We start from the raw sequence: 17748 nt of genomic DNA on the forward strand, positions 1-17748 counted from the left end.
TGACGTGGTAGAAATTATTATAAATTACATATAAGAGTCTGGGGAAAATCCATTTTGAAGTATGAGATACTGGATTCCAAATGATAATTTCATGTCGGGAAATCTATAATTAAATAAATTAAAACATGAGTGGGTTAATAAGTAGTTTTGAATATTTTAAATACTTACCTTATGGAATAGTGGTTAGATAGTTGTAATACTTGTAATTATTGAAATTCCACATGTTTTGCGCATTTCTTAGATTCTTTATGATGGTTCCATGGATATTATTAGTTGGTCTACTAGCTTTAAAGATTGTTATTTGAAGTTCGTTTTCTTATTATATATATTATTATAATATTTTGAATGGATTTCTGCTTAGCTATTGTAGGATTGATGTTGTATAGATTGCTGCTTGGTTTATTGTAGCATTGATGATGTAAAGATTACTGCTTAGTTTATTGTATAATTGATGCATGGATTGCTGCTTGGTTTATTGTAGGATTAATGTTTAATGGATTGGTCCTTGGCATATTGTATGAGGAATCATGAAGTGGTGCTTGGTTTACTGTAAAATTGATGTTGTATAGATGGCTGCTTGGTTTATTGTAGGATTGGTGTTTATGGATTGGCTGATTGGTTTATTGTAGGATTGATGTTTTATGAAATGCTGCTTAGTTTATTGTAGGATTGATGTTTATGGATTGGTTTATTGTAGGATTGATGTTTTTGAAATTCTGCTTGGTTTATTGTAGGATTGATGTTGTATTGATTGCTAATTGGTTTATTTTACGATTGATGTATGAATTTGGTTTATTGTAGGATTGATGTCTTATGGATTTTTTATTGTGTTTTCCTGGTATTCCTCTGTACCAACCCAGGTACCCTGATACACTAAGGGCTGGTCCTCTGTACAAAATATGTAGACAATTATATAAACTATTATTACCATTCTTTTCTAATTAATCTTCATCAGATCCGAGACAGAGGAAATGAGTCTTTGGAACAAAATCAAATATTTAAACCTCAATATCTTTAGATATCAATGTTGTAAACCTTTGATATTTCAAACTCAGATTATTTGATCTAACTGAATTCATAGTTTGAAATATCTAAGGTCTGCAACATTTGGTTCCAAAGATGTAGGGATTAGAAAATCAGAGTTTGTGGTAAAGACTCAATTCCTTTTAATATCATCTTTTTTCCACCATTCTATAAATTTTTATGATTATTACTATTTCCAACCTGTGCTGACTTGAAACAATAACTTCTCCTCCAGCTGAATACACAGAGCTTGAACTGTTATATCAGTCAATAAATAGGAAATTTCAAGTCAAGCGTAATCATGAATTATGGGAATCAAATTTGAAATCTCGCATTGGATATTTGGGACACTTAAATCCTTAAAAATACTATTTGCTTTTATATTTCAGGCTGTTTGTTCATGCAAACTTATTGGTATGTATTGTATGAAGAAATGTTATAAAAAACTCTTCACTTTTTAAAAATTGTAAAAATTTTAATGGTTGATAATAAATTTATTAACCACAATATCGGAGTTTCACCAGCTCTGTAACCTAGATATGCTGCCCAAACGGAGAATGTTCCATAGTCAATTATTGAATGATTGCACTTGGATAAAATCGCTGATAAAATTTAAACTTAATATACTTATGAAGAACTGAGAGTTTAGAGAAAGAACGAAGAAAAAAGAAATTTATGAAATTAAATCTCAATGGGGATGGGGACGTTTTTAGTTTTTTTTAAAACGTTTGATAATGGTTAGATAATCAAACTTAACAAATATACCAATCAATTAACTGCTCTTAGTTAATTAATAACTTTTTTCATTGGTTAACAGATTTATCCGTCAAATTCCATAAAATTTTGTTTGTTAATCATTTAATGTGAAGGTTTTGGTCTCAATATTTAATAGATACATATTTAATGTAGGTTTAACGAAATTGTCCGTTAATTATTTTTAACGGTTCATCCGTTCCATTCAAATTTCCGTTCCCTAGTGGAATTTCTGTGGTCCTATTTCTCGATAGATTTAAGGGATGTAGAGTAAAGATTGAATAAATCAAATAGAATCATAAATCAAATTCCTTCTTTATTAACTTTGACTTTGCTCAATATTTCGGAGAGAGAAAGTATGAAAACTGATTGCTACTGTTGTCTGAATTGTCAAGATTTGATTAATTTTGACAAATTAATCATAATAGAAATATACCATTTGCAGATAAGAAAAGACATTACAACAAAATTAAATGACATTACAAAAATTTGTTGTTTTGTGCTTTATAAATTAATTTTAAAAAAACTATCATTTACTTTAATTTATCATTCTTCCTCACTTCATTGTGAATGTCAGAATGAACGTGCTATAAAGTTAAATTATCTGTAAATTATACCACGTGTGCTATAAAGTTTTGGTTGGTTCAAAAAATTAGGATATTTCCAAAATATTATTTTTCAATTGAAATCAACGTTTTTAACAAAAACGCACGTTTTTGCTAAGTAAAATGTTATTTTTCAATTGAAATCAACTTTATATTTTGACTTCTGCTTTGTTTAAAAGCTTATTTGATCTAAAAATAGCCATTGAAATAAGTACACAAACGTTTCATAAAATTACCTATATCACTGTTATTTTGGCACGACGTGCTATAAAGTTTTTAGACTTAAATTTTCTCTATATCTCGAAGGTTCTCGCCTTTTTATATTATATTTTGTCCCTCGCTAAAGCTCAGGACAAAAGGCTTAAACCTTCCCGATAAAAAGAAAATTTCTGTCCAAAAACTGTATAACACTGCGAACCAAAATAACAGTGTTATAAATAATTATTCTTTATGTTTTAATCTTTGTTGATTTTTAATTCCCATTTTTTAACCCAATGGTGTCCGAGACCGATATTAATGAAATTAGAAAAAAAAATTACATTTTCTCTAGATTTCTTCAGTTTTCATAGAAAATTGCTTAGAAAGAAAAATAAAAGGTGGGAGTAAAAATTCTTTAAGTTAAAATTTCCTAAATCCAGCTCCGGTGTTCTTCCTCCTACCTAGAGATAAACAATAAATAAATGAGTTCTTATTAAAATCAATGATCTGATGCAACATGATTTACGTATTTTTTATTAGTTTTTTAATAATGACAAAGTGCGTTTTGATTTTACACACACAGGTTTGAGTGAAACAAATTTATATTGTTTCACATAATAAGAAATTCAAAACAATTTTGTTATTCTCTATAGCTCTTCAAAAACAGGGGTTCTGATTAAAACGTTTAAAATTTCGATCTTGCGTACAACTTAGCATAGTTTGGCGTGTAAAATGTTGCCCTTTGTCTTGTTATTCAAAAAAAGATTAAAACAATAGAAAATTTATCTCCTTTGTGCAACTTACTTATTTTTTTAATTCTCCCAGAGTGCGGGGTCATATAATTATGTTTGAAGTTTTATTGTTATGTTCGAACCAACTACATTACTCTAATTAAACTAAAGTATTTATAAAGAACAAGATTTAACCCGCCTTACTCGTTAGCCTTTCGTAAAAGGACTAATGACGTAATTTCAAGTAACTCTCAATTTCCAATTCACAATGGTATTCTTAAAACCGTCATATCATCAAGAATAAATGTGATATCCTAGTTTTTTTGTGTAAAATGTGATTATTTTCAATTGTGGTTTCTCTGTAAATGCAACTTGTGGGAGCGGGGAAAGACAGGCGGCCATAAGCCACAACATTTTCCCCTTCCATGTCACAAATTGGCTTTTTTGTCTTCCGTTAGCCATAAGCCACAATCGTTCAGTCTTCCACATGCCACAACATTAAAGCCGTGTTTAAATTTAGTGCAAAAAAGCTAATATGTGGCATGGAATGGGAAAATGTTGTGGCTTATGGCCGCCTTCCTTCCCCCGCTCCTTGTGGATATATATTAACCGAGATGATGGAATGAGGGGTCAGAATTGAAGACTTTTCCAAGACAGAAAAATGATGATATCTCATTTAATGTTTGAAAGGCGCAGTGATCGTATATCAAACATGCCTCTAGCTCTTAATTAAATGAAAGGTCACTTGAAATTACGTCTGCAGTCATCGCAGTCCTTTTGATGCGTTGAATATTATTTGTGAAATCTGTTATTATCTTTATTAAATTGTTTTCAAACGAACTTGTTCCTGACCCGATCTAAGAAATCACATTAGCCCCTCCTCCCTTTATTGAAAATATTCAGTAGTTTTGATTTCTAACAAGCTTTTGTCAAATTACAGGTTTACAGCAAACATAGAGAAGCTGTTAACTGACAGCTTTTCTTTGTTTCTATATATTTATGTGCAAACATGCTGTTCAAACAGCTATGTTGTAATCGAAAAATGAAACCGAAAGTTGTCTGCATTTATTGATATATACGACGACTGTAATTTATTGCCTAATCTGGATTTAAATCAAGCTGTCTGCTTGTATTTTTACCATGAAAACTTCCTCTCCGACCAGGTTCTCTTCACACCATGGCATATCATCACTGGAGACTAGAAACCGTGCTCCTGGATACTTGACTCGAAACCAGTTCATGGCATCCAGGTAAAAATCAGCTGATAATAAATCATCGCCATATTTAGTTTTCCGGAACCTAAACACCTGCCTTCATTAGTCTATAGAGAACCAATTCAAACTGAACTGGGCAAAAGTAGAGAGAGAAGTTAAATTTTTGAAAAATTAATGGGACGACTTTGTCACCGCCCAAACCCTCTAGCTTTGATTTTAGGTTCAAGTATGAGAAAATCAAATTAATTTGTTTACATATTAGAAATTCAAGACATTTTTGTTATTTTTAAGCTCTTCAAAAAGTGGAGTTATGATTAAAAATATATAATGTTTTGACAGTTGCTTTCTGCATGCTGCAGGGATCGGATATCTCATAGCATAGAAAATACACCAGGAATATGTGTTTAAATGCTGAATCAGTTTGAATTTAGTTGCTGACTCTGTAGTATTTAAAGCACAGTGAAGTATTTAAAATATGACCAGATACTAAAACCCCTCAACCCTTTGTCTGAATCTAAGCTGGAGAATAGAAGTAGTACACTCCAGGATCTTATACAGAATAGATGTTAGACCCATAGCTCTTCATATATCTGGAGCAGCAAGAAGATCCAGTCAGATTTAGGATTCCAGGTGCAGAAGATAAACCTGAGACTGGAGACGCTGATCTTTACAGATAGCTCTTCATATATCTGAAACAGATCCAGTTAACATAGCAAAGACTCTAGGAACAGCTCAAAATCCAAGTAAGGCTAACATAGAAGAGACTCTGGAATAGCTCTGGGAGCAGCTCAAACTGTAAGTACAGCTAACATAACAGAGACTCTAGAAGCACCTCTGGAAATGCTCTAGAAGCAGCTACTATGATAAAGGAAGCAGCTGGGAATGTAGTGGAGCAGCTGAATGAGATATTGAGTTGGAGAAGCTACCTAGATAGGTACTGAACTGGAGCAGCTAAACAAGATATCAAGTTGGAGAAGCTACCTAGATAAATACTGAACTGGATCAGCTAAACAAGATATCGAATTGGAGAAGCTACCTAGATAAATACTGAACTGGAGCAGCTAACAAGATATCGAGTTGGAGAAGCTGGCTAGATAGATTCTGAGAATGGAGACTACACTCATTGTGGAACAGCTCTTTACAGACCTGTTGTGGAACCACTAGTGGAACCAGAGGATTCTGAGAACGAAGACGCTACTCATTGTGGAATAGCTCTTCACAGATCTAATGATGACAACATTGAAGATAACAAAGATGATAATCATGATGATAACAAGATGACAACAATGAAGATAACAATGATGATAACCATGATATTAACAAGATGACAACAATGAAGATAACAATGATAATAACAATGATAATAACAATGATGATAACAATGATGATAACCATTATGATAACAATGATGACAACAATGATGATAACAACAATGAAAACAATGATGGTAGCAACGATGATAGCAACAACGATGACAATGATGATAAAAACGAGGATAACAATGAGTGATAGAAGAAGCTACTCGGACAGATCCTGAACTATAGCAGTTGAATATATCTTAAGGAACTTATTAAACATAAATAAACGTTACAGATATAATTACTAAATAAGCTTTGAAACTGATCAATCCCAATTAAGTTATACACTGAGAGATCTGGAAGGGAGGTTATTAAAGGGATTGATACTAAAACAAGAGGACGGGGATCTAGAGTTAATTATTTGCATACGCCCTATAACCATGGGTGCAGTTGATGGATCTCAAAAATCCCTAGGATTTACATCTGGCTTGTAATAGAAGACAATAAATCATTATTACAACTCATCTAACGTGTGTGAACAAAACAAAGTGCAGAAAAATAGGAAAGCAGGCCCCTCAACCTAGTGCTAAAGTAAGCAGCTTGGCAACCTACAAGGATGTCCCAAAAACTTTTTTTTCAAAATTAGTCGAAATATGAAAGATGTACACAAATAAGAAGAAAATGAAGAACAAGAAATATAGAAATGTCAAAATATTTGCATCTGCTATCATTTAACTATTTAAAGAATATTGTTAAAATTTAAAATTAAAAATAATATGTAAAAAATTATAATATTTTGATCGTAGTGCAATTTACTTCAGTAGGACATGAATTGCTAGAATACAGGAGGCCTCTAATCAGTATTGATTGTGCATACCTCAAAATTGTTTTAAATTCGGAATAATTAATAAAAACTTATATAGCCTGAAATTAACATAACAATTTATGTCATGTTCAAGGGTTACAACCGGTTGGGGTAAATACCTTTCATATTGAGGCTGTATTTTTTATCTTATTAAGTGTATCAACAATTATTAAGTAATTATACTTTTTTCTTCAATTTTTAAAAGACAGGTAAAACAAATCTCTAACTTTCATAACTTGACCAGGTCCATATATAGTTATATCCAATCGTAGCCAAATCAATATTTTTGAAATATAAGAATTTTTTCAAAAATGTTCCAAGCCATTTTAGATTATATTTTAGTTTAACTTTTGTATTCCCTCAATGTATAGTTTCTACCTGTGATAATCATCTCTACGAACATGAACTCCCACAAGCACAAGGTCAAGTTGACCTGCAGATATATTTTTCACAACCTTTACCGCCTGAATTGTTCAAAGAAATTATTCTTTTCTGTACTGAGCTGGGAACTCTTGTACTGTGGATATCGAGAACAATACTTCATCTCGATCTTCTGTTAATTTTCAGATTAAATCTTTATTCGCATGGTATTTGTACCCTGGTGGAATAACTGAAATGGAGAGATTAAGCATTGATCCTCAAATTAAAAGTTCCCACAATGGATATGGAGATCAAGCAATTTAGATTATCTATAATAAACACAAAAGTTCCCATAGAGCTGCAGCTCAAAGATATTATTTAGAATATTTAGAAACTTTCAGGATACTGCCATAAAAGGCTTAAACAGTCGCTCCCGACTGGGGTTCACAATTCTCAGTCGCCTTAAATCCGGGCGATTATTTTTTTTTAGGAAAAGAGTCTATCGTCGATCTTCCTTTACATCTTTGTGAACTGTTTATGACTTCAACTTTCCCTTCACCAACATTTTTTTGACATTTTCTACAAGACAAACATCTATTTTTACCTCTTCCTCTAGCTCCTCAACAAACTGGAATAGATTAAAAATCTCCTTCCTGTTCCAACCCTACCATTCGCACCATCTTAGGAATTATATCTTTGTCACAAACTCAAATTTTCTAATCTCAATATCTTGGTGTAGACCTTTGATATTTTAAACTTTAATTATTTGACATAACCGAACTCATTTTTTGAAAAATCTAATGTATGCGACATTGGGTTTCAAAGATATAAGGATTAGAAAATTTGAGTTCGTAGCATAGACTCAATTCCTTTAAAGCGATATAGGTAATTTCCTAGAGAACGATTTTTGGAACCCCCCTGGCCCGCCCCCTTCTATCAATTTTCAATCAATCATGCATCTCATATTTAACACAAGGATTAAGTTAGTCGTGGCCGCAGCGCCCAACCCCCTAGCCTGTTCTAGCCGCCGCGCTCGGCCTCCTAGCCTGTCCTAGCCGCAGCACTCGGCCGAAAAAGTGTGTTAACCTAATAACCTAACTCTAAAAATATAGTAATTTTGTTAAAAATTGTTGAAAAGTTCATGTACAAAATAGTTCTCTATGAAAGACCCGCGATATATATACAACCGGTTTATTTTGTCCTTTAAATATTAATGATTATATGATAGTTTTCCTAAATGGTTGGAGAGCGTATATTTTTAGATTAAGTCCTTCCATTAGAACGTTGGGATGAGATAAATCCATCTTGGAGCAATTCTGTTCTCCGACCTGAAGTATGCAACTAAGATATATGCATCATATATGTTTAAAGTTAAGTTGTTAAACTAGAACTAAGTTTTTGACACAAACTAAGATTTTCTAATTCCTATATCTTTGCCACCCAATGTCGGAGACCCTTGATATTTTAGTTTGAAATATCAAAGGTTGTAAAGATATAGAGAAAAAAATATTTGAGTTTGTAGCCAAGACTCAGTTTCTTTAGGTTTAAAATCAACACATAAAATCTAGGTTTAACATCGAGTCACGGAAGTTCGTAGTAAGATTTTGACTCCACTGGAGACCACCGGAGGGAATTCATTTTCACTGGAGGGAGTTCAAATTAAGCGCTAAAGTTATGACAAAAGGTGCATAAAGTGCGTTTGAAGCTTAATCATCAATAAATATGTATGTTTAAAGGGACAGTAAAGGAAAAATGAAAGGGGGTATAGGCTGAAAGCTAATCACTATCATCGTTTTCAGATTGGTTGCTTATTTGCTGAATATGATCTGTTTAAACCTACTACTTTTATACAAAATTGTATATATATTTATTTTCGTATATATTTGACACAGTTTTATATCAATTTCTTGAGGCAGGAACATCAGATATGACTTTCATGGGTCGCGATCAAGAGCTAAAGTGATTAGCTTTCAGCCTATACCCCCTATCATTTTTCCTTTACTGTCCCTTTAAGTAGAAAAAGATAATTACAAAGAAAGAATTTTTTTATATATATTTTTTTCTCAAATTATAAAATCTAGCCACTGATTCAAGCACATATAAGAATTTGAATTTAAAATCCAGGATTAAATTGAAGAAATCCAGGTATAAATTTTAGATATGCATATTCTAATATGCACATCTCTCTCCACCGAACCCACTATTTATTTGGTTTAGATATCACTGCAGCTCCTGCTGCTGCTGTCAATGCAGTTCGCGCCAAAAAGTAAATACCATAAAAAGTATAAACTTTAAAACATATTTTATTAATCATGATCAATTCTTTAAAAATATATTGAATGAAAACACCTGTAGTTTCAGATACTCAGAAAGTTTCCCTTTGTTACAAGATTCCTGAGAACAAAACAGAATAATTTGAGGATTTTAAACCAGTTTTAATAATACATCATTTATCATTATATTAACGTGATACTAATACGGGGGGCCGGTGGGTATTTAGCCACGAAAGAACTGAGCTAGAATGTTAAAAGGGTTAAGCTCCCTAGACAAATTCCTGAATATGCCTAGGAAAAGGGGGTGCTAAGATCCAAAAGCCTTGTTAAAAAAAAATAATTAAATTTAAGAAAAACCTTTCACCTGTTCGGCCATAAGTTGATCCGCACTATAATTCTTCCAGGTTAGATTTGAACAGTTTTTAATTGTTTTATCAGAATATACTTCAGAAGTCTTTAGGTTCTAAATAAATACACTCATTTAGAAAATAATTCTGTCATTAAGCTCTACAGAATCTGAAAATGCACGAAAAAGCAACAAATTTTCAAGAAAAACTTTTAGAGCGGATGGTTAATGGTTATTTTACTTACTTGTCTTTCTGTTAAGAGAATCGTGGGTCTCGTGAGTTGGCTGGTCAAAAGGCAGTAATAAATATTTACACTACTTTACAGGGAAGTTAAGGAAATTATACTTTACCTAGGGTTCCGAGTTAACCTGTGGTTAAGTAAAATTTTAAATTTCCCGAAAAAGTAGTTGAACACAATTTTATCTTCTTTTGAAATGAAACTTCGCAGAACTGGTGGTTATTTTACATAACAGTCCCAGGGACGTTTTATAACCTAATCTTCTTTGTTGGGGGAATAATAGGTCGGTCATGTTGGTCAAAAGACCTTAAAAAATTACAGCTGAAGTTCTTTATTAATGAAATATTTGGTTTTTAAACATTTTTGTTGATACCTTCTTAATTTTTTTGGAGTAGAAACTTGGAGGAATATCATGTAAGAGTAACATTTAAGAAAATGAAACTCTGATATGAATAATTTGTTTAATATTTTTTCATTTCTCAAGGAGATCCTCGGAAAGTTAAGAAATGTCTAATTCAACTTTATAAATAATGTGAGGGTGGAAAATATTCTATTTTCTTAGTAGTTTTTTTATCTTCTCTAAATCAGCATTCTCTCGTAAGGTCATTATCATGTTTTTAAAATATTTTTTCTTTCTGAATAAGGATTTAAAACAATTTTTTTCACCTTGAATATTTTGCTGAGTTTTCTTAAGTGCTTTTCTTGCAGTATTGCCTGTTAAATATAAAAATCGGACATTCTCAATATCTAATTAAAAGTGTATAAAGTGGAAACCTGTATTTTCAAAAATTTATTATACAAATTTAAACTAAACCATTTATATATGTATTTATATCTTTGTGTGTGAATAAATATTTATAATATAATAATAATAATACAAAATTAGAAAATTTATCAGCAAACCTGAAGTTTTAAGGAAAAATATTCATCTTGAATTTTGGAATTTAAGTTGTTTATTTGCAGAAATAATAGACATTTACAAAAAAATTCAAGTACTAAAAATAAAACAAAGATTTCTGCAAATATTTCCTGACTTTTTATCCGGTATTGGCGTGGATGCCAAATATTTAAAATATGATACTCTTAATATTAAATTTATATAAACTAAAAATGTCAATTCTTTTCAATAATGGTCTGGTTTTTATCGTTTTTCTTAGTTCCGTTTTTGAATTTTGCTTTTGTTCCTATAGATCTGTCCTCCTTTCTGCCGAATGTTCAGATAAAAAAGATTGAAGACACATTTTTTAATTCAATGGGAGATTTCATATTTAAAAGAATAGACCTGAAGTCCATATTTTTTGCCAAGCGCCCAGGCAACTGCCAAGCAACTCATCAGGTTCCCTAACCTTCCAGCACACTTGCTTACTGTACAGTTCACAATTTATTATTTGATTCATCTACACTGTACACTGTTCTCAATATACTTCCAGCACACTTGCTTTCGGTACAGTTTACAATATATTATTTAGTTTCATGTACTCTGTGCACTGTTCTCATTGTACTTCCAGCACACTTGCTCACTGTACAGTTTACAATATATTATTTAGAATTATGTACACTGTACACTGTTCTCATTATACTTCTAGCACACTTGCTTTCGGTACAGTTTACAATATATTATTTAGATTCATGTACACTGTATACTGTTCTCATTATACTTCTAGGACACCTGCTCATTGTACAGTTTACAATATATTATTTAGATTCATGTACTCTATATACTGTTCTCATTGTAAACGTGAAGTGGGATGGACCACTGTAAAATAATCAGGAGGTGAAGGTCTAACTCAATTGACATTACTGTTCCTACTTTGTGACTCCGTTGCTCCTCTCGTTCTATTTTTTTGCAAGAAAAACTAAATTTTTCGATTACAAATTATGAATTTAAAACAATTTTGTTTTTCTCAATAGTTCTTCAATAAGAGGAGTGATAAAAAAAATAAGATTTCCATCTTTACTTTAGTTTGACGTCCGGGATGTAAAACAAATAATAGGAATGGACATTTGACACAACTTTGTAATCTTTACAAATTGAAAGCGTAAACATTTGATATTTCAATCTTAGATTATTTGATCTAACAGAATTCATAATATAATAATAATCATAAATCATTTTGGACAATTATATTGAGTAATTCTCATACTGCACAAACGTATTTTTTCTTTATTTTGAAAGTTTTATCTAATTTTTTTATACCTAAATATGGTTTTGTCTGGTATGAGCATGTATTTTGAGCAGTTGTGGTGTTTAATACGTCTTTTTCCATATTTTCTTCAAAGTTATGACGCAATCTGAAAGTTTTCATGTTAACGTTTTAGATTAAAACAATTTTGCGCATATTTCTGTCCATTTTTTTGGTATTTTTTTCTCAAATGAAGCCCTGAAGTTTTTGTGCAGGGGTTTATTTTTAGGGTAAAATTGGCCCCTTTTCTGGCTAAATCATTAATGAACTAGCATTTCGGTTGTAATCAAGATACGCTTTTTTCCGAAATGTTTTCAAATTTTCAACAGTTTTTAATAGCTTGAATCATTAACTTTAAATTGTTATAAATATAATAAATATCTTAAATGAAGAATTTAGATTAAGGTATTTTTTATGTAAAAAATTAGTTATTAAATTATTTAGCAAAACAGTACCTTGGAAGTTGTTGTTGAAGTTTGATGTAGATAATGATAACAGCCAGAAGTATTACAGGAATATATTTTATCAGCAAACCTGAAGTTTTAAGGAAAAATATTCATCTTGAATTTTGGAATTTAAGTTGTTTATTTGCAGAAATAATAGACATTTACAAAAAAATTCAAGTACTAAAAATAAAACAAAGATTTCTGCAAATATTTCCTGACTTTTTATCCGACCCCCCCCCCCCTGCACGGGGGGGGATTTTAAGAGGGCAAGGGGGTTGACTGGTTTTGTCAAAATACTCCTCATTTGTCTTTTTATGGTTAGAATTGACAAATTAAATGAATATATTCTGATAATCTTTTCATCTTCAAACATTGAATCAATTATAGCTATAGCTATGATTTATAAATACTTTTCCCGTTCATATATATTAATCTCCCCATATACAAAATATTGCGAACATTTAAAAGGTCTGTGTTGCAAAACTTCAACTCATAATTACAACGACAATTAAAAACTTCTCTTAAAAAAAATTGCTTTTCTAGAATTGTTAATCAAAGGATGAAAACTATTTTTTAGAGAAAATTATGTACATGGATTATTTCTTGAAAAGTATTTATATCAAAACGGAAAAGCCTAGAAAGGGCGAAAATCCACAATTTTCCTGATAGATTGTAAATTTTACCATTACGACTAGAGGAGTTTTTACCGAATATTTCAAAACATTCTCAGTTTCTTTAACAGTTAATTTATCAAACAAATAAGAGAATAAGAAGTTTTCAAGCGGCAGTATTAAAAAATCGGGTTCCATTGATTCAGCAGTTTTGACGTTTATTAAATCCAAACAAACCAAAAAAAACACTCTCCACTAAACGCTACTATATCTTTGGTCAGAGCACTGCAGATTACTACATACAGAACACACCGAAAGCTTGAGAGTGGGACACGTACAAGTCAAATATATACATATACAGAATAGACATAATACCTTCTGCTTTCATTGTTCAACTATTGACTATTGACTAAATATAAGACTGAATAGACAGATGTGTTAAATATAATACGTATGTACTATAACACACTCTTGCATTTTGCTTTAAACCCTTTCGCACCGAGAGTCCATTATTGACTTTGCACTAGAAAACCGAAAGATTCTTGAAAAAGCCATAAAATCCTCAATCCTCATTTGTACTCTTGCATGAATAAAAAATATTCGTTAAAAACGTCGTAAATAACGAGGATTGAATAAATCATTCTAACTTTAATTGAGGGATCAAGCGTGCTTAAGATTAACAATATCCCCAAAAAAGCTTCGATAACAATGAATATATTTTTAAAAAAATATTCCAGATGTTTCTTTAACACAGTTTGAAATATTAATACTTAAAAATAACTCAACATTTATAGAGTGACCGATTCTATTGTATAAAATGTTCTCATTGTACTTCCAGCACACCTGCTCACTGTACAGTTTACAATATATTATTTAGTTTCATGTACTCTGTACAATGTTCTCATTGTACTTCCAGCACACCTGCTCACTGTACAGTTTACAATATATTATTTAGTTTCATGTACTCTGTACAATGTTCTNTTCACAACGATACCTTTAAAAGCTGTCTATGAACAAGAATATATGAGATTTCATCTCTTTAAAAATTGTAGGGTATACAGCCGTCCTGGTGCCATCGGTTTTAGGACTATTTATAACCATTTAAAGTTTTTAGACTTAGGCTCCACTAAAATTTGAGGTGTGAATCCTTATTCATATTTGCATGCTATGGACAAATTTGCTTTTATTAAACATTATACAAAATGTTTATACTCTGACCAAAAATATTAACCAAAACAAGTTTCTAAACGATTGCTAATTAAAATTGTTTTCCGTTTTTTGTTTTTCGTTTTTAAAAATCGTTTTGGCTAATTTCTGTAAGCAAAGAAAAAATTCGCTTAATGTAATGAAAGAAAACTTTTCGAGAATACAATTTTGCAATGTGATAAATAACTCACATTTTTGTGGAGCACTTTTAACGTCAAAAATTCTAAATATCCCAAATCGGACCTCAAAAAGAATCTCGATATATAAACCTAAAAACGGACTTTAAAACGAACCTCAAAACGAACCTCAAAACGGACCTCAAAAAGAACCACAAAAGGGACCTAGAAACGGAATTCAAAATGATGCCCATCAGTAGGTTTAAGGTACTCTGATTCAGAACATTTTAATAATATTTTTAAAACAAAATTCAAAGCGTTTAACAAGCAATCATGAAGAGATTTATAAAACTATTTTATCTAGGAACTGAACAGATTAATGTGGCACAGATCAGGATTAAACATGTCGCTTAGAAGTCTTAAACTCGCCAAAAAAAAACGAAATGTGCAAAAAAAATTTAGTTATTTTCTAAAAATAGGTGAAATAGGGTACTAAAAGTTTTTTAATGTTTTCTTTTGCTTAAAATTCTTTTGTACGCTGCATCGGAAAATGTTCCACAAAATGAGAAGAAATCAGAACGTTTTGTCATAAAACCGAACATAAAGGGGCCGGTACCGATATCTTTTATTGCCAGAAAGGTCGAAATCCTAGTTCCGGCCCCCCCCCCCCTCGGATGATGGCACTCCTCAATCAGTTGTCTAATTTATTATCAACTACCCAATTATAATTTATGACCCGTTCCCGTATGCGCGCCCCTTTCACTTTTCATGCCGTGTTCTATTCAGCATTTTACAGAAAAGCAATACAAAAATTTTAATGCGCGAAACAATGTTATGTTAGAAATAGAGAGTTTTTAAAAAAATTAAAAATTATGAAATTTATAATTAACTTTTAGATACTATAGTTTAATTTTATATTCAAAACTTTTTTTTAGGACTTTGACAAAAAACATCAAATAGAGTAGAGACAAAGGGACCGTCCCTTTGCGCACGACAATTCTGAACGAAAAATCGGCTTTTTCTCCGGCCACAGTCGTCTTTGAAAAGTTAAGACCATCACTAATCAAAAGCTAATAAGCTATTTAGTTTACCCCAAAATTATCCAAATAAGTTAACGGTACCATTAAGGAAAGTATTTCAAAACTAGCCTTTTATTTGAAATTTTGATAATTCATAAACCTTCCCTGGGGCCACGTGAGGTCCCACACAAAATTTGGGCCTGATCGATTCAGCCGTTTTGGCGTTTATTGGACACAAACAAACAGACAAGCTAAATTTATAGATAGATTACGAACATAACGTTAAAGATTTGAAAATATGTGAGACATTCCTAATATTTTGTTTCTAATTTCAAAATGGTTTTGGTATGTTCGAATTTGAAAAAAATGTCAGGGGTTTCTACTAACAGTGTCAAGGGATTTAAGTGTGAACACCTTAATTTGAACTATTTCTATCTTATATAAGTTTCTTGGCTACGTCACGTCAAACTGAATTAAATTGCACTTAAGATTAAAATTCAAAATATTTACAATCACAACTCCTTTTATTTATGAGCTATTGAGAGGAATAAACGTGTTTCCTACTGGAGCTGCGATGTCTCAAAGTTGTAGCAGTAATGTCGCATGATTTTTACCTTCTCCTTCTGTCTGGTTTGCAGTGTGCTACGTCACTATATTAGTCTAAAACAATACTATAGATCTTATTAGTAATCTAGAAAGTCTCTATATTCAATCAGAACAGGGGCGTTTTGTTTTAACAATTAGTGAACTACTATTTGGTTTCATGAATCTGAATATACTGATTAATTAGTGTCCTGTCCTGTATCATTAATCATTAATATGATTACTCATTCATATTCTATACAGCTCCTTTCCGCACCTTCAGTCACACTAGGAAAAATCACAATATTTTTATTTTAAAATTAGGAATAGGGGGACATTTATTGAATACAACGGATGAAACTAAAAACCGTGGTTCGAATAACTGTGCCCGGAAAAAAATGTTGACTTTTATTATTTTTGGAAATGAACTAATTTAAACAGAGTTATCCACGAACATTTTTGTTTCTTGCATTTGGAGAGTTCAATGAAAAATGGCGACCAACAGAAAATTCTATTCAGATATATCCTTTCCACAGCTTCACATGGAAAAATCTTACGATTTTTAATTTAAATTTTAGTGGGCATATTTGAATTATTAAAAACCCTTGTTCAAATCTTATTTAGTATTTAGGCGTTACACCAGGTACCACCATATCTTTGGAAGTATTTAGGCGTTACACCAGGTACCACCATATCTTTGGGAGTATTTAGGCGTTACACCAGGTACCACCATATCTTTGGGAGTATTTAGGCGTTACACCAGGTACCACCATATCTTTGGGAGTATTTAGGACACCAGGTACCACCATATCTTTGGGAGTATTTAGGCGTTACACCAGGTACCACCATATCTTTGGGAGTATTTAGGCGTTACACCAGGTACCACCATATCTTTGGGAGTATTTAGGCGTTACACCAGGTACCACCATATCTTTGAAAAAGGTTACTGGGCGAAAGACAAGGTGGAAGATAATGTCTTTTTTCTGCATCGAAAAGTTTTAATTTCTACAAATAAATTTATATATTGTTTCTTTTAAGCGTAGTTTACATTTTCGAACACAAGGCTGAGCGATCGTGACATAAATAAGACATTTTGTTTCTTATATCTTCTTTTATTTGAGGTTTTTATTTTCTATTGTTATGCCAAAAATTTAATTCAAATAAGCACAATAATTTTACTGCAGATCTGATCTTATCTTTAAACTAACGTTTAGTTGAAGAACTACACCAGAAAACTTATGCGTAGTTTAAATGATTCAGTGATCACAAAATCGGTAGTTCACAGCACAGTAGTTCATGTAGCATAGCACATGCCTTTCATAGTGAGAAATGACAATAAACAGTTTAATTAAACGAAAAACATGCATATATAATTCATACTCATGATCAGACAAAGCGTTTAAGAGTACCGTTGTAAACAGGGGCGGATATAAGGATTCTGTAGGGGGGGGTAAAAAATTTTAATTTGGCGCGCGAAGCGCGCCGGAATTTTTTTTACCCCCCCCTAGAAATTTTTTTACCCCCCCCTAGAAAAATATCATGATGTATATCAAATTATTGGTTTTAATTGGGTTTGATTTGCATTTTCCACTCATTTCTGGGATTTACAAACTAAATCTAATAAAGGCTTCATTACATACCTTTCAGCTTCCACCTTCTTTTATACCCTTCATTATAGTC

General features: G+C 31.7%; 1 protein-coding gene across 1 annotated transcript; it reads right to left on the reverse strand.

The window, feature by feature from the left end:
* Positions 1-10: 10 nt before the first annotated feature.
* Positions 11-12647, reverse strand: LOC111708462 (galactoside 2-alpha-L-fucosyltransferase 2). The gene is made up of 15 exons (XM_023481838.1): positions 12544-12647; positions 12103-12197; positions 11188-11270; positions 10572-10619; positions 9685-9783; positions 9397-9441; positions 8281-8375; positions 7652-7700; positions 7066-7151; positions 4450-4609; positions 3010-3040; positions 1557-1625; positions 1225-1258; positions 169-888; positions 11-103 (listed from the first exon to the last, which is right to left on the reverse strand). Exons 2-14 carry the CDS (start codon positions 12170-12172, stop codon positions 726-728), a joined length of 1032 nt encoding a protein of 343 aa, XP_023337606.1. The 5' UTR covers positions 12173-12197; positions 12544-12647; the 3' UTR covers positions 11-103; positions 169-725.
* Positions 12648-17748: the final 5101 nt, after the last annotated feature.

This window comes from Eurytemora carolleeae, unplaced genomic scaffold, assembly GCF_000591075.1.
Source record: "Eurytemora carolleeae unplaced genomic scaffold, Eaff_2.0 scaffold869, whole genome shotgun sequence".
Taxonomy (NCBI): domain Eukaryota; kingdom Metazoa; phylum Arthropoda; class Copepoda; order Calanoida; family Temoridae; genus Eurytemora; species Eurytemora carolleeae.